Source organism: Zea mays, chromosome 2, assembly GCF_902167145.1.
Source record: "Zea mays cultivar B73 chromosome 2, Zm-B73-REFERENCE-NAM-5.0, whole genome shotgun sequence".
Lineage (NCBI taxonomy): Eukaryota > Viridiplantae > Streptophyta > Magnoliopsida > Poales > Poaceae > Zea > Zea mays.
Window position 1 is genome coordinate 117634027 of NC_050097.1, and position 17788 is coordinate 117651814.

The following is a 17788-nucleotide window of genomic DNA, read 5'->3' on the forward strand; positions in this document are numbered from 1 at the left end:
GAAATTAAGGCCAAAGCAAATGGATCAGCTACCACTTGTGAATTTTGAAAACAATAGAGTTAGAACTTTTGATTTGTCCAAAATACTCTTATTGCAAAATTTGGTCTCTTGAGGGGGAGAATTTTGATTATGGGAAAAAGGGGGAGTTCTTGACACTTGATCAATTTCACTCTTAGATTATCTCTCTTTGTGCCCAAACAAGCGTGTTTGACTTAGAGACAGGAAAATGAATTTTATTTGCAAAAACAAACCAAGTGGTGGCAAAGAATGATCCAAATATGTTAAATCTTGTGCAAAAATGATTTAGTCCTCATTTGCATTGATGTTGCACTTATTTTGGTTGCTTTTTGATGTGTTGGCATAAATCACCAAAAAGGGGGAGATTGAAAGGGAAATGTGCCCTTGGGCAATTTCTATAATGTTTTGGTGATTAAGTGCCCAACACGTTTAATTAAGTTCTTATGTGCCAAATAAAGTGAGAAGTGCAAATCAAGGCAAAAGGTATGGTTCTAGACTTGGTGAATTGTGTTATGTACTAACATGGTTATCCAAGTGCTAGAAACAGTGACTAAAGAAGAAGAGAGGAAAAGGGAAAGACTTGGCTCTGTGCAGCCAAACTTTAGCTCGGTCTGGCACACCGGACTGTCCGGTGGTGCACCAGATAGTGCCCGGTGCGCCAGGCTGGTCTCCGGTGAAAAGGCCGCTCTCGGGAGTTGACGACGGTGTACGGCTATAATTCACCAGACCATCCAGTGGTGCATCGGACTGTCTGGTGAGTCATCCGCGGTGAACTCGCCGCTCTCGGGAAAAAGATCAGCGGCGTACGGCTAAAAATCACCGGACTGTCCTGTGGTGCACCGGACTGTCCGGTGAGCCAACGGTCGGCCGCGAAATCTGCGGGCGACGCGTGACAGCTTCAACGGTCGGCAGGGGGCACTGAACTGTCCGGTGTGCACTGGACAGTGTCCGGTGCGCCAACGGGCCCGGAGCTGCAACGGTCGTCTGTGCCCGATTTGGAAGGCAATCACGCATCGGACATGCTACAGTAGCTGTCCAGTGGCGCACCGGACTGTCCGGTGCGCCACTCGACAAAAGGCAAGGATGGCCTTCCAAGTTTGTCTCCAATGGCTCCTAGCTGCCTTGGGGCTATAAAAGAGACCCCTAGGCGCATGGAGAAGAAAACCAAGCATTCTCTAAGTATTCTAAAGCATCCAGACTTCGCTCCCACGCGTTCGCTTCATTGTGTTAGTGATTTGAGTTCCATTTGAATTGCGAACTCCGTGTGTTGTGTTTCGAGCTCAAGTCATGACTTGTGTGCGTGGTTGTGCTGTGGATTTTGTGTGTGTTGCTCTTCCCAACCTTACTCTGTGCCTTCTTTGTGATCTCTATTATAAGGGCGAGAGACTCCAAGTTGTGGAGATTCCTCGCAAACGGGAAAATACACTAAAGGAAAAGACTGTGGTATTCAAGTTGATCATCAGATCACTTGAAAGGGGTTGAGTGCAACCCTCGTCCATTGGGACGCCACAACGTGGAAGTAGGCAAGTGTTACTTGGCCGAACCACGGGATAAAATCGTGTGTCTCTTGTGATTGCTTTCTCTGTGATTGTTTTGTCCACAAGAACTGGCCTCAAAACTACTTAGTCGCACTAACACATCTATAACTAAGTTTTGTGGCTATTTAGTGTTTAATTTTATAGGATCACCTATTCACCCCCCTCTAGGTGCTCTCACCCTTCTATAGATTACCTAGAATGAAGGGCGTCATATGGAATTGTCAAGGCCTGAACAAGGCTGGTAAATTTGAATCTTGAAGAATCTCATGAGAGAGGAGAAAATTTACATCGTTGGTTTACAAGAAACCAATAGAAAATAGTATGATCAATTCTGGTTGGATTCTCTGGGTGGCATTAGGATTTTTGTGTGGTTATATTCTGTTCCTAATGGTAGATTTGGAGGTATTCTGGTTGGTCTCAATACAAAGGTGTTTGATGTTAGAGAGCAGGAAGTTGGTGGGTTCATGATTAGAGTTTGTCTTACATAAAGAGAAAGATTCTATTTGGAACTTCATTTGTGTTTATGGGACTACTCAGATTGATAATAAAATAAAGTTTCTATAACCAACCAACTAGGACCAATTAGAACACATCACCTTAAAATCTGATTGGTAACCAACCAACTAGGACCGGCCATGTCTAACGACTAGTCAATATCGACCTAACCGTCCAACGAACCAGACGATATCAGCGGTCGATACCGACCGACACATAGTCCAATGTGATCCATACCGATTGAACGGTGGAAACACTGTCAACCGACATTAGGACTGATGTGGTCAATGGTGACCCCATGTTGGGTCATATCACTAGATGATAACGTCGTGGATTGAAACCAACCTAAAAAGTTATTAGGAGCCTCTCATACCTATTCTAGCTTATAAAAAGTTTATGTGATCCAAAAGATGCCTACGAACCCAGGTCATGTACAACACTGAGCCCTTGGATCAGTTTTTCAAGTGTAAGAGACAACTTCAAGACTGCATAATACAACTTTGAGTCACTAGATCATAAATGCAGCTAAGAGACAATATGTATAGAGTCGTGTAGTAACAGACTCTTCGCAAAGAGCTTGTCTCTTGTACTTTTTAGTTAACCTTCTAAAGACTACTCACAAGCTGCCATATTAAATGAGGGTCGTATGTACCCTTATTCATATATGGTCAGCTGTATGATTAAGAGAAAAGCAAAGTAGATTACACTAGATGTCGATAAGAGGAAATCATAATAGTAAAAAGAGAAATTTCCGATGGCTTATGCCGTCGGAAATAAGACTTATACCGTCGAACATAGGTTATTTTCGATGGCTTAGGCTTTATTTCCGATGGCATGAGTCTGTCGGTTGTAAACAGTCAGAAATAGTCTTATTTCGGACGGTCGCCGTCGGAAATAGCTAACGTCCGATGGTCGTTAGTGACCGTCGGCATTAAAACTGGTTAACGATCCTGACGACGTAGAATGGACCCACAAACTTATTTTCGAGGGCTACTAAGGAGGCCATCGGAAATAAGCTAGCGGTCAGAAATAAATAATAGTAGGGATGTCAAATTCTTTCCTGCTTTTTATTTATTCGCACAACCCAAAACATATCACAATTTATACACATCATAATAGTTCCACAGCCGCATAAAAATCAATTCACATTTGAATCAACAAAGCGACATTCATAACAACAAACCGAAATTCATTCATATAGTTCCATATATTACATATCTTATTCATATATCACATAGTTCCACACATTTACACATCGAACGACGTCGATCCACATTCACATAGTTCCAAATCAATAAAATGTCGACATCCAACTACTGAGGTTCCAAATTGTAATTGAAGTTGCACCAGAAGCTAATATCTTTCTTTTAGCTTCGGTTCTCTTTTCGGATATCTTGAATGTTGTGGTCAGGCCTTCAAATAAGGAAATGGTCACATTTAGTTAGGTAGCATCAATTCGTAGTTCATCAGTCGTTGCACTAGACATAAATAAGAAGTTGTTACACTATATGGCCGATGTTTTTCACGCAATTAACTAGAGATGAACCCTATAAGCTAAAAATAAAGAAATATATTACAACAAAAAAAGAAAGAAAGAGTAGCTACACAATAAGCATCATTAAAATACAAAATAACAATAAACAATATAATAGCATAACATTTTCCCTAACTAAAGTCGAACTAGAGCTCTAGAGGATTTGAAGTAACACGTCATAAACGATGTAAGTGTTACAATTTTCCCTTATAGTATTGATTTATTGTAATATCAAATTCTCAATCATTTTTCACAATCATGTCTAGAGACATTAACAATATAAAAATAGAATTTTTGTCCTCATAGCTAGCTCACAGGAACTCACAGGAAACCGATGGCAGATGAGGCTGTGGGTGAGGACAAGGCGGCTAGCGTCGAGTGGGGCTGGGATGGTCGATGTCGAGCGAGGCCGCGGGCGGGGATAGGGCAGCCATCGTCAGGTGGTGTGGGAGCAGCCAACCATGGGCGGGGCGGGGCGGCTAGCGTCAAGACGGCCATTGGCGGGCGGGGTCGAGGGCAGCCGGTATCGAGTGGGGCCACAGGCAGGGATAGGCGGCCAACGTCGGTCGATGCTGGGGTAGTCGACCGTGCGCGAGGCTGGGGTAGTCGACGTCGAGGCGATGTGCGAGTCAGGGTCGACAGAGCAAGCATGAGCATATGTGTCTCGGGGGCATGGGGGCATGAGTGTGAGCGAGCAAATGAAACGGTGTGGGCACGTCGTTCCATATATCGAGTCACTTCCGACGGCTGTCAGGGATGATCCGTCGGACATAAACTTATGTCTGATGGCCTGCTCTGACGGCCGTTAGAGCAGGCCATCGAACATAAGCTTATGTCCGACGGCCGTTGAAGACCCTAGGAAATAAGCTTATGTTCGACTACTGCCAGGACAGGCCGTCGAACATAAGCTGGTCGACGGACTTTTATCTGTTTCCTGTTGTGAATACAAATACAATGACATAAAGGTATGATGTACTCGTTTTGTTCCAAAATAAATGTGTTCCTAATTTTTTGGAGGAAGCCAATGTTGGGGGTGTTTGGTTCCTTTAGTCACTCTCCTAAACTTTAGTCCCTAAAAATTCTATTTGAAAGACCTATTTCAGTCACCCCATTTGATATTTTAGGGACTAAAAGTGACTGAACTTTCACTAAAGTTTAGGAGGTCGGAACTTAACACCCCCTTACACTAAAAACTACTCCCTCTATCCTAAATTAAATCCGTTTTAGATTTTTGTTAGGTTCATACTTGATGTTTTTGTTATATATATATATCATCACACATTTGAATGTAGATATAAAAATTAAAATTTAAAACTAAAATGAATACTAATTTGGCGGGAGTACGTGTTTATTTATATCAAAAGTTATTTGGACATATAAGATTACACTCTAGAAGTAAGATAGTCAAAGAAATTCTACTGCTTCTAATCCGTATCGACTACTACTGTTTCTACAGTATTTTGTCTCTATGAACTACATCTACAACATTTCGAGCAGCTGGATTTAATCTAAAGCGAACATGGTTCGTATATTTATTTTCTTGGGGTTTGTGTGGGTGAGGGTTATGGTGTGGGGTAAGATTGTCTCCAGCAATATCCTCTATATCTATCATCTATATCTATCTTTGACAGTATCCTCTAAAAGATTTCATCATCTATATCTTCTTCCTCTCCAACATCCTCTAATCACGTCTTCTATACGCAAATATCTATATTAGAGGCATTTTTATTTTTAATTTTTTGTACATGCATATTTGTCGTACTCTCAAATGTAGTTTACATATTTTAGTTTTTCTAAACCGTTTATTTTAAATATTCAACTGGATAGAGGGTCGTTTAGAAAAACTCTATATATAGAGGATTCATCGGTGTCCTCTAAATTTAGAAGACCGTTTAATCCTCTATATCTAGGGTAGAGGAGCCTTTACAGGCTGTGTTGGAGAGAGACTAAGACTAGCTCCAACAAGGACCTATAAAGGGTCCTGTACCCTAAATTTACTATGTGTTTGGTTGCGGGATAGGCAGGATAGGGACGTCCTCTAGCGTCCTCTCTCGTCCCTCTAATTTTGAGGTATAACTGGAGACAATACTGGGATAGTCATGTCCCAACCTTTGACCCTGAACCAAAAAATCTTATTTGAGGGATCGTCCCATCTCATCTCATCCTGTCATTGCAACCAAACGCATCCTTAGAGGATGAGACCATCCTCTACTCCCTCCAGTTGCGTCCTCTAACCGTCCTCTAAATTTAGAGAACACTGCTGGATCCTCTATATATAGAGTTTCTACTTTCTATCCATTTGAATATTTTAAACAACTGGTTTAGCAAAACTAAAATCTATACAATATATTTGAGAGTATGACAAATATATAAGTATAAAAAATAGAAAATAAAATTATCTCTGATATAGATATTATGTATAGAGGATGTGATTTAAAGAATGTTGTTGTTGAAGAGTAGGTAGATATAAAAGATAAAATATTTTAGAGAAGATAGTAAAAAACGAATATAGAAAATAAATATACAGGACGTTGATAGTCTAGCCAATCTTCTCGTAAAGCATAGTATGGTACAGTACTACAGTTTCGTGTTACTCTGCTGCTGTCAGTACTCTCTAGAAATATCGTCCGTCCTGTGTATTATGCATGCTAGTGGGAAAGTTGGCGAATCTGCAATTCTCGAATATCAATTACAGTAGAGCCCAGAGGGGAAGATATTGGGAGAAGCGAGACATTGAATTTTATATTAATCAAATAGACGAGTATTCAGCTTGGGGATCCCCCAACCCCCACCCGGGTAGGACTCACAGTCACAGTGAGGAAGGTGATAAATAATGGCAGAACGAGTCGTCCTCGTCGCTCCAGTACTTGGCTAGTCGCACAGAGCACTCCATCAGCTGCTGAGACCTGAGAGAGAGGTGTCCGACCCGGGATTCCCTTGCCATGCCATTCCCATGTGATTGATGCTCCGACCTCCCATCTGCGTGCGTACGAGTATTATTAGCAGCATCAGTGCGTAGCAATTAAGAGCGAGCGAGATCAGCGCTACCCGTTGCAGGTCGCCACCTCCCTCCCTTCTTCCACCTCGGCTCCGCTTCTTGGGTCTTGCTTGCTCGGCCTGACCAACCAAGAACGAGGAGAAGGGATGGGGATGGGGTGGCGGAGGGCGCTGTGCACGTCCGTCCAGCGGGACGACGACCCCGACCGCGACGCCAGTACCAAGAAGCGCCGGCCGCAGTACGACGCGCCGAGCCCGCGCGGCACCGCCGCCGGTTTCTTCTCCGCCGTCAAGAGCGCGGCCGCCGGTGGCGGTGCGGCTAGCGGCAGTGGCAGCAACCCGTCCACGCCGGCCCTCCGCTGCCGCACCAGGCCGCTGCAGCAGCCGGCTGACTCCGCCCCCGTGACGCCGCCCTCCGCGCCGGCTCCCGCCAGGAACCACCGGGTGCCGCTGATGCAGGCGCTGTCGGCGCCGGTCTCGCCTAGATCCCCCTCCAGATTCGCGCTGCTCAAGGCGTCGCTCCTCCCGTCCAAGGTGCTGTCCACATTTTCACGTTTCTTTCCTTCATCCCTTTTCGCTTGATCCAAGAACTGGGATGGAAAAAAAACGGATCGATTCCTTCTCATCTCCTCTGATCTGGTTAGTTGACTCTTGCTGTTGTTCAGCGGCGCAAGCAAAGGCAGCCGACGAGAAAGAAAATAAAAAAACTGAATCGAATGCGCTCCACTCCACCATGATTCTACTAGCAGGAGTATAACTTAATCATCAGCCACGGGCTTGTCTTTTGCCCTGGCCGCTCGTGATTGGTGATCCCAATCTCTCTTCACTTCTCTCTCACTCTGTCTCTAGAAAGAAGAAGAAACCAGCCAGCAATGATTGCGACCACTCTCCCCTGTTTTGTCCTAATCCTCCTTTCTTTCTCCTTGAGATTCTTCCTCTCGGACTCGTCATGATTGAGCAATTATTATTATTATATCATCGTCGTCATCCTCACTCACAGCGGCAGCAGCACCAGGCACCAGCAGCCTTTTTCCAATCAGATCATCCCTTGATTTGCAATGCGGCATTTGCTATCTCCATCTCCTCCCTAGACTGCCATGCCTAGATCACCAAGCAGCATTGAGCAGAGATCCTCTCTTTCATGGATCGGATTCTCTCATTCTGTATTTCATGCATCTCTTGCCATTCGTTATCCGTCCAAAAAGAAAACAAAACCGTACTGCTACTACAACGCCTTTTCTAGGGTTCAGAACCTCTGTAGCAGTATTGTATTTGTACTACACTTTTTGGTAGCAGCTGCCGCACAGAAGGATGCAAATCCCCCTGCTTTTCTTTTCTCTTCTTTCGTAGGACGAGGAGGAGAAGGTGGAGCCTAGAGCGCAAAAAGATGGATCCAATCAGATCACAGCACAGCAGCTTTTGCCTGTCCAAATGGAGATTTTGATCTCAGTGCTCCAAATGAATGATCCTACTGCTGCTTAGCGTCCAAAAAGCCCAATCTTTTACTCGTGCTCTTTTCTTCCTTTCTTTGGAAAACACTCCATCTTGTTTTGTTTGTTGATCATTCTCCTGTCTTTGCAGAATGTTTTGTTTCTCAGCTGCTGATGTTTTTTCTCTCTCTTTTCTTTACGTGCAGTCCCGGTGCGGCGTGTGCTCGCGTGGCGTCAAGAGCGGCGGCAGCTCGGCGGTGTTCACGGCCGAGTGCTCCCACGCCTTCCACTTCCCCTGCATCGCAGCCCACGCGCGCTCCTCCTCCGCCAACGGCGTTCTGTCCTGCCCCGTCTGCGCCTCGCCGTGGCGCCAGGCGCCCTTCCTCGCCTCCCTCCGCCTCCACTGCTCCTTCCACGACGACAAGCACCGAGGAGGAGGCGACGGCCGCAAGACGCCGCCGCCCGCCAAGCTATACGACGACGACGAGCCGCTGCTGGCGCCCAAGGCCGCGGCCAACGGTGGCGGCTTCAACCCGATCCCGGAGGCCGACGAGGACGACGAGGAGGAGCAGGGCGCCGCCGAGTTCAGGGGCTTCTTCCCATGCCCCAGGAGTAGGACCACCTCGGGCCTGGCCATCACCGTGGCGCCCGAGGCCGCGCTCGTGTCGTCGGGCCGCCGCCACGGCAAGTACGTGGTGGCCGTCAAGGTCAAGGCGCCCGGGCTGCGCTCGTCGGCGGCGGCCCCGCGGCGCGCGCCAATCGACCTGGTCACCGTGCTGGACGTCAGCCAGGGCATGATGGGCGAGAAGCTGCAGATGCTGAAGCGAGGGATGCGCCTCGTCGTGGCCTCCCTCGGCCCCGCCGACCGCCTCTCCATCGTCGCGTTCTCCGGCGCCGCCAAGCGCCTGCTGCCGCTGCGCAGGATGACCAGGACGGGGCAGCGGTCCGCGCGGCAGATCGTCGACCGTCTTGTCGTCTGCGCGGCTGCCGCAACCACGGCCACGGCAACGCAGGGGCAGCAGAGTGCGTGCATGGGCGACGCGCTGCGCAAGGCCACCAAGGTGCTTGAGGACCGGCGGGACCGCAACCCGGTGGCCACCGTCATGCTGCTCTCCGACACCCAGCAGCAGCAGCAGCAGTCGGCAGCGCCGGAAAACTCGTCAAGGAAGCAGTTTGGGCGGCCAGCGGTGGCCCCAGCAACGCGCTTCACCCATGTGGAGATCCCCATCGGCCCCGGTGACCCGCCTCCTCTTGTGTCCGAGTGCGAGGAGGAGCCTCCCGTGGAGCACGCGTTCGCCAAGTGCCTTGGCGGGCTGGTGAGCGTGGTAATGCAAGAGGTGCATCTGGAGCTGGCGTTCCCGACAGGGGAGATCACGGCGGTGTACTCGTGCGGGCCCGGGCAGCAGGCCGTGGCAATCTCCGGTGGTGCGGGGGTGAGCGTGCGGCTGGGCGAGATGTACGCGGAGGAGGAGCGCGAGCTGCTGGTAGAGGTGCGGGCACCGCTGGGCAGCCACCCGCACTCGTTGTCGGTGCGGTGCACGTACCGCGACCCGGCGTCGCAAGAGACGGTGCGCGGCGCGGTGCAGCCTCTGCTGCTGCCCGCGCTCCATGGCGAGCGGGCGCTGTCGTCGTCTCGGCGGCTGCACGACCTGTTCGTGGCGACACGCGCCGTGGCGGAGTCGCGGCGGCTGGCGGAGCTGCAGGACCTGGGGACGGCGATCCACCTGCTGTCGTCGGCGCGGGCGCTGGTGCTGCAGTCGCCAGTGACGCCGCAGCAGCATGAGCTGGTGGGCAGCCTGGACACGGAGCTGAGCGACATGCGGTGGCGTCGTGGCAACAGCCAGCATCAGCATGAGGAGGTAGTGACGCCGACGTCGAGGAGCGGCAGGAGGAGGGGAGACGGGGACACGACGGTGACCGTGGGGACCCCGCGCGGGTCAGCCGGGGCAGGGGAGGCGCTGACGCCGACGTCGGCGTGGCGCGCGGCGGAGCAGCTGGCCAAGGTGGCCATCATGCGCAAGTCTATGAACCGGGTCAGCGACCTGCATGGCTTCGAGAACGCGCGCTTCTGAAGCTCTCGACTTCGAGAACGCGCGCTTCTGAAGCTAGCCGTCGTCGACCTCGTGTCTGTCTGTAATTGAGTCGTGTTCTATTTTGGCCTTCTTCTTTTTTTCCCGTTTTCTTTCGCCAGTGAAACGAGATGAGTACCCAAAGAGGAGGAAGAAGATAGCCCCCGCCCCGTGCCGCGAACGGCGGCTAGCCGGAGCTGTTGTTGTTGTTATATGTGGATTATGAATTATGAGGACGATTAATGAACCCGGATAGGATGAATTGGTTTGCGCATTTACATGTTGCAGCATCACTTGGCTGAATCAATGACAAGGGACAGTGCATGATTCATTCATCACTTGTTTTGGTCCTCTGATTCTTCCGATTCCGATCGCTAGCTGTAAAAAGCTCTAGCTGAGCTGATCGGGGCCTGGGCAGGGCAGCTGTCTCCGTCATGCTTCATCACATCACATCATAGATGTAGTAACAGGAAACTAAGGAAAGGTTGATTCTCTTCATGCTTTCTTCTTCAGGGATTGACAGAGCTGCTCCTCCGGTCGCTGTTACTGCACGAGCACATCACCTAAAAGAAAAAAATGCTCCTTTTCCACTGCTCTTCCTTTTTTTTCCTTTTCTATCTCTCTCCAAACAATGCCTTTTGTTTTTTTCTACTACTAATAATGATAATAATAATAATCATCATCATCTATTGAGGATCTGGAACAAGGGAACAAAGCAAGCACATGCATCACCAGACGTACACAATATTGTCTCTTATCTTTTTTGCATATTAAATCTACACAATCCACCAGCCTCAAAAGGGTCTGCGTAGTGATCATTCATTGCATTGGATCGGAAGCTAGCAGTTGTCCTATGTATGCTCCCGCGCGGATCCAGTCAAAAAGCGCCTCCTTCACATGACAAAACACAACCTTTTGACCTCAACAGTAGTCAGTTCAGCTTAATACAATTTTCACATATTCTCTTTTTACAGGCTGATTGATGATTCTGGTTACATGCAACCTGATCATCATACAAATTTCCTTTTGACTGTATCACAGTAATCTAACTACCATTAGTACTATTTGTACAAAAGGTTGCAGGCAGGGAGGTCATGGATGCTATTGAGATCCTCCAGGGAGAGCTCCCTCTCGAGCTGCTGCCTTGTGGCCTCCAGCACCTCCTGCACATGCATCCTAGCTAATGATTCATCATCAATTAACTCAAACAAACAAAAAAAAGGACAAGCATCACCCGCTTATTACTTTGAACTGCATGTACGAGGCTCGCATTGCTAGCCACTGGGCGTCCATCATCTCGAACGCTATGCAGTACAGCACGTCGAATGCATCCTCGTGTTCTGCCCATAGTAAAATAAATAAATAAATAAATAAATATATATATATATATATATATATATATTAAACTCTCAATCAGGTAATGGATGGACAAGTTACAAACCACTCTCTGTCCTACCTACCTGTCAACACTTTGATGAAGTTAATCCCTGGCAAAGACTTCGGGCGCACTGAAACACAAGAAAAGGCAAAAAGGAAAACTGTTTGAGCACAGTCAGCAACATCTTCCTTTCTTTCAGGTATCGCACATCATCATCTGAACCAATAAGCAAATTAGACCAGCACAGCTCAGTTAATGGAACCAGCAATCATTCGTTCAGATGTTGCTTTCAAAGAGATAGTACATGCACAACCATACAAAACAAAATGAAATAAACATAACCCTTTCTTTCTTTCTTTCTTTCTTTTCTGTTTGAAACCACATGACGGTTCTGGCGCGAACTGGCTTGTTCTGTGTGCTTGCTGTTGCTGGTATGTATGATCAGGCTGGGCAATCATGGGTGGCAGGGCAGCACAAGGCAGGCATACATGCAAGGGGACGAGATGATCGGTTAGCAGTTATCAGCACCAGGCCACCAGCTGTGTCCACCATGTGCCTATTATAATATAATGCATGCTCATCGTCCAACAGTCGTGATCAAAATCCAAAGATTCCACGTCTTGAGAAAGGAAACAAAACCTGATACTATACTTGCAATGTGCCTGCACAATGATGATGCGGGGGCCGTTTGACTCGTACGAACGCGATGCACATGCATGGTGGGCTACGTACTCTGATTACTGCTTTTATTAGTGCTTTTGACCAAAACAAATCTGATGATACATGTGAATTCTTATTAATTCTAGGCAACTGGACAGTTTCACATGTAGAGATCAGATGCCATGCCCAGCCACACAAAAAAAAAAATCCTTTTGGTCCTTCTGGAATGGTTGACATGCATACCTGAGTTGAGCTCCAACAGTTGAATCAGCATGTATGAGATGTTTACACCTGCGACCGCAAAGGGGTACTCCCACGTAGTTCGCATTCCTTGCTGCTTCAGCATCAGTCTCTTGAAAGAAGCCTGCTTAATTGGTGGATCAGCCACCAGCAACCATCAGATCTATATGCATGGACACTTTGCTCACTTAATTAGTAAGGAGGACTCCATTCGTTTTTTATTATTATACTGCAGGATCCATGAATCCAGATCCCACCCACCCACCCACCCACCTCTTAGTTTCTGGCACAAATATGTGTATATTAATCATTAAATTAAAGGGGAAAAAAGGACCTACCGGATACGTTCTTGCAAAAAACAAAAGGTTCTCAAGCGAAACAAATCCACAGCCCCTGGAATCAAAGTAACACGATATTGTTAAGACGTACTCTTCATCTGTCAGGGAAATGCAGGACCAGCAGCTGGTTGCAGGCCTCTAAAAGGAAAGGAAGTGTGAAGCATATTTTCGACAACCTAAAATAGTGCATAGAGAGGCAACAAAAAAACTCGGATTAACCTGAAATCAGTTGCTGGGTTGACGCCCTGCCACCCCATGTCTTTCCACTGTTCCGAAACTAAGCTAGTGAGCTCTGTATCGGGAAAGGAGGCATTCCATAGAGCCCTAAGCGAATCCTAAATCCAAAGCACACAATATTATAAATTTCACAAGTCAACATCGGCTCAAAGTCAATATGAGGGTATAACTAACTAAGCAAAACAAAGAGCAAAGCTAGTTGCATTTTGAAGTCTCTATCTACATTGTGCTAAGTGTTGCAGAATACCAATTTTGTTTCTAGATTACTCTAGAGTAAGTTTGAAGCCTCTATCTACATCATAGGGACACACGGATTGAAATCCGTATTGATGATAAAGTACTCCTCGTCGTGAAGCTAATTGAGTCGAGAGTTTCCTCACTTGATGATCCGTCCGAGTTTCGTCGTAAGGTACATTTAGCCTTTCCTTCAGACTTTGCAGTCTCTGTTCCTGAATGAATATTTAAGACCAGGGTTATTTCAGGCGTAGGAAGAAACGCAATTAAGCTTGCATGGTCCATGCCATTGTGCTTATTCTATTTCATTTATTGTTTCCCTAAAAACAAGAGACGACACAGAATCATGCATGTACTATGCCTAATAAACACATCATGATAACGATGGCAGTGCATCTGTACCTGTACAGGGGTTAGATCAAGCACTATCTTCTCTGCACTGACTTGTCGCCTTTTGCCTGAGCCGCTGAAAAGCCCTCCGAACCATGCCCGATTTCCAACCATAGTAGCATCAACTGCAATGAGGTCATTATAAAATTCTCGATTCAATATTCCTCAACATGAAATGGACCTTTTCTCTATGCAACCTTGTTGAAGAACGATTATAGAGTCGATAACAAATGTACAAAAGAAAAAGAATGGTGCTCCGCCCTACCTGTTGTTGGCGTTGAAGTTGAGAAGGAAACGGAATGCCCATCAAATTAGAGGAGGCGCCCTTTCTTTCTTTACCAATAATAATGTGGAGATAGTAGCTCGGTAGTAATTATAACAGAAATCAATGAACGCGAGGGGAGGGCGGCGCGTCAGGAGCTAATGTAGTAAGCAAGAAAGCATGATCCTCCATAAATCGCAAACATGCGGCGGACCCCGGTGCCCCCTCGCTGTCTGTTGCTTTGGATCTGGAGGAGGCATACGCACGCGCGCGCGCCCTTGGTTGAGAGGGGGATTCGACGGGATTCTCCTGCTGGTGCTGGATGATCGACGGAGGGAGGAAGTTGGAGAATTGGCCTCCGTCGACCGCCCAGCCCTGCCCCTGCGAGACCGAGACCGTCGGCCGTCGCGTCCTATGCCAGCTCAAGGCGGCCTGCTATTTCTCTCCCTCTCGCTTTCTCTTCCCCTCCCCCACCGCGCATGCCGCCCAACCATCCACCCACACCCTTTCGTTTTTGCAACAACATTAGAATCACAAGGCCCAGCTCAATGCAACCATCTATGCTCGCCATGGGCTTCATAGCCAACGTTCTACTGAATCCTCTTTAAAGATTATTATTATTATTATTACTATTATTATTATTATTACTATTATTATTATTATTACTATTATTATTATTATTATTATTATTATTATTATTATTATTATTAGAACATCCAATTTAATTTCCTCCACTATTGTTACATTCGATTTTCCTTCATGAATTACAAACCGGTTTTCTTTAAATCTCTTAACTTTTGTGATTTTTTTAATCTTAAGTAGTTTTATTAATGGTTTTACTAATATAACACAACGCCAATACACACAAATCATACTAGGTTATAAGTTTAGGGTGATAAATTTGTCTACAAATATTTTACAGACAAAAATACATTGTGCACTTCTTCCAACTTTGCCTCGGACTCGGGCCCACTTGAAAACTGTGGTTATCCCAGTGAAAAGCTCTGGTGTATGTTGCAGGATAGAGGGAGTATTGTGAAATCTCAAAATAGTAGATTTAACAGAAGATAGTTGGATGGTGGAATCTCATTCATATTCTTCGAACCGTTCTCTTTTATCGTAGCCATAGGGCTTTAAAGCTGTAGAGAAAATTGTGATTTAAGGGTAAACTCGGATGCGTCTTAAATATATGTTAGGATCAAATCTCACGTGTATAATAATTCATGATACAAAAATCAATGTCACATATTTATTATATAATACGAGTTATGTACAAAAATAGCTAAATAAATACATCATATGACGACAACGATCCTTCACAACTATAGTTGACTGAGAGACGATAGCCTAGACCTCTCCAAATTTATCGTAGCATCCTTCATGCTTCTCATCTTGCAGTACCTATTCTTGACTGATGTGATTATAGCAAGTGTGAGCTCTCATATGGTCATCGCTCAGTAAGTGTGGGATATAATTTGTATGAGCTCACTTACGGTGGGGTCTCATGTGTAGTGTAAGGCTTACCAAGGAAAATGGTTAAGGTTGAGTGTTGCTTTTAATAAGTTGGTCAAAATTTTATTAGCAATTATTAAGTATAAGTGTATATCAACCAAATTAAATAATTGATCACAATGATGAATAAATCCCACAATGCAACACAATATATGACTGGTTAAATTTAATTACATAAACTACTCATGTGAGAGTCCGAGTCGCTTATGATCATGAGCACGGCTGATATAATTGTTTTACACTCTCATATATTGTCCATCTTTACCCACAAGCCATGTTACCCATTTTGCCAAGGGGTCTCGACTCTCGTTCATCTATAACGAGGAGACGAGGCAGGGTAGCACTACAGGGCCTTTCCAAAGTTTCACTAGCACAAGAGAACCCACTACGGATTCAAGCAAAAAGGGACGATATAGGAATCTCTCGTCTGAAAAGCTATCGTAGACAGATCGACCTGAGAACCTCCCTATACCGGCAGCTTCCCACACCCCACTTGCCCCTTTTGGGAAATAATTAACTCACACTAGCTTTCCTAATTAATCAGTCAAGGACATCCTATTCCACTCTTGTGGTAGCACTGTTTCCTCGGGTGGTCGCTCCATGTTCCAATTAACCAAAACAATCTTATCATGAACAATAAATAATCCATTGACAATTAAATAGTTAACAGTGGTAAAATAACATGATCATGATTCATATGTAGAATAACACACAAAACCACGTAGAGCAATATCAAAGCTATCCAATAGTTCATTTGTATGCAAGGTGTAGGAAAGACAAACTAGATAATCTATCATGTGCCATCATCTTAACCTAATAGTGTCACGATGATTAATAGAACATTATTAGATCAAAGAATGTGATCAAGGACAATGGCATAGCTAGGGGCTATGCCAAGTATGCCCTGGCATACCTCCATGTGTCCAGCATATACACTATATATACAAATATATTTATAAAAAAAATTCAAAAATATCAAAGTATGCCCTGGCATGCCTCGGCGTGCCACCCCCGTTGGCCCCCGAGATCGCCGCCGCTCGCACGCCCGAGGAAACTGCTGTCGCCGCTCGCTTGCCCGAGGGAACCGCCACCCCTGCTAAAATCTAATCTCTCGCGGCCTGGGGGTGTTTTTATAGCCGCCCGAACCTGGTGTGGCTGAAACGAATGGCACTGTTGAGCCAGGGCTTTCTCTAGTTTTTGAAAGCCCAGAGCTCTAAATATACAAACTCTCTCTATATATATAGGTGAGGATATTGAGCGCCCTGGACTTGCAATAGGACACAGGAAGCCCTAGCCAGCCCCTGCACCATCGGATGAGCCTGGACGCTAGCCCCTTCTCGCATGCGTCCCATTCCTTGCATGCGTGCAGTTTGTTTACATTTGCATGCATAGAAATTAGGAAGGGTATTCGTTAACTGTTGCATGCATGGAAACAAAAAAATCTGATTTGAATGTTTTCTTTCGTTCACAAATATAGGATTTCTATAATAGCCATGCAGCTAGGCTCGTTAGAAACATTTTATGATATATACTAATACAAATTATATTACACAGTGTAGGTATTTATGCAATACGATACTCTGCGTAGAAAATCAGTTTCCTACTGCATGTGCACAAATTTAGGATGGCAAGAATATGAGTTGCGAAGAAATTAATTGACATGCATGGAAACAAAAAAAAATCTGATTTAAATGCTTTATTTCCCATAAATATAGGATCTCTCCAACACGGTGTAGATATTTATGCATTGTGGTGTACCGCGTAAAAATCTGTTTCCTACTGCATGTGTACAAATTTAGGATGATAATAATGTGTGTTGAAAGAAAATGGATTGACATGCATGAAAACAAAAAATCTGATTTAAATGCTTTATTTCATCCATAAAAGTAGCATCTCTACAACAGTCATGTAGATAGGATTGTTGGAACCAGTTTATGACATATACCGATACTAATTATGCTACACGATATAGATATTTATAGAGTGTGGTAGACCGCGTAAAAAATTTGTTTCCTGTTGCATACGTACAAATTTAGAATGACAAGAATGTGCAGTGAAAGAAAATGGATTGACATGCATGCAAACAAAAAATATGATTTAAATGCTTAGTTTCCTCCATAAATATAGTATATCTTCAACAGCCATACATCTAGGCTCATTAGAACCAGTTTATGATATATACTGAGACTAATTATAGTACGCGGTGAATGTATTTATCCACTGCGGTACACTGTGTACAAAATCTGTTTTCTGTTACGTGCACACAAATTTATGATGACAAGAATGTGAGTTGAAAGAAAATGAATTTGCATGCATGGAAACAAAAATATGATTTTCAATGCTTTATTTTATCCATAAATATATGATCTCTCCAACAACTATAATATTAGGCTCGTTAGAACTAGTTTATGATATATACTGATACTAATTATGCTACATGTTAAAGTTATTTATGC

At 45.4% G+C, this 17788-nt stretch overlaps 2 protein-coding genes across 4 annotated transcripts; one reads left to right on the forward strand and one right to left on the reverse strand.

Moving 5' to 3' along the window:
- Positions 1 to 6309: 6309 nt before the first annotated feature.
- Positions 6310 to 10361, forward strand: LOC103646890 (Zinc finger (C3HC4-type RING finger) family protein). Of its 2 annotated transcripts, none has more exons than XM_071507227.1 (2): positions 6310 to 7116; positions 8219 to 10361. In XM_071507227.1, exons 1-2 carry the CDS (start codon positions 6730 to 6732, stop codon positions 10082 to 10084), a joined length of 2253 nt encoding a protein of 750 aa, XP_071363328.1. In that variant the 5' UTR covers positions 6310 to 6729; the 3' UTR covers positions 10085 to 10361. The 2 variants fall into 2 exon arrangements, with proteins under 2 accessions (XP_071363328.1, XP_071363329.1); XM_071507228.1 differs by having other exon boundaries at positions 6444 to 7116; positions 7933 to 10361.
- Positions 10362 to 10973: 612 nt separating this feature from the next.
- On the reverse strand, positions 10974 to 14362 carry LOC100192852 (uncharacterized). 2 transcript variants are annotated; one of them, XM_008668884.4, is made up of 9 exons: positions 13824 to 14362; positions 13571 to 13683; positions 13315 to 13383; positions 12917 to 13032; positions 12698 to 12752; positions 12363 to 12483; positions 11542 to 11589; positions 11327 to 11421; positions 10974 to 11244 (listed from the first exon to the last, which is right to left on the reverse strand). In XM_008668884.4, exons 2-9 carry the CDS (start codon positions 13670 to 13672, stop codon positions 11143 to 11145), a joined length of 708 nt encoding a protein of 235 aa, XP_008667106.1. In that variant the 5' UTR covers positions 13673 to 13683; positions 13824 to 14362; the 3' UTR covers positions 10974 to 11142. The 2 variants fall into 2 exon arrangements, with proteins under 2 accessions (XP_008667106.1, NP_001131514.1); NM_001138042.1 differs by having other exon boundaries at positions 10999 to 11421; positions 13824 to 14286.
- Between the last annotated feature and the right edge of the window lie 3426 nt (positions 14363 to 17788).

Coding starts and splice junctions, on each gene's coding strand:
- LOC103646890 (XM_071507227.1), top strand. CDS start 6,730: ATGGGGATGGGGTGGCGGAGGGCGCTGTGCACGTCCGTCCAGCGGGAC. Junction 7,117..8,218: donor CGTCGCTCCTCCCGTCCAAG/GTGCTGTCCACA, acceptor CTTTACGTGCAG/TCCCGGTGCGGCGTGTGCTC.
- LOC100192852 (XM_008668884.4), bottom strand. CDS start 13,672: ATGGTTGGAAATCGGGCATGGTTCGGAGGGCTTTTCAGCGGCTCAGGC. Junction 12,753..12,916: donor AACCCAGCAACTGATTTCAG/GTTAATCCGAGT, acceptor CTTTGATTCCAG/GGGCTGTGGATTTGTTTCGC. Junction 11,590..12,362: donor ACTGTTGGAGCTCAACTCAG/GTATGCATGTCA, acceptor CTTGTGTTTCAG/TGCGCCCGAAGTCTTTGCCA.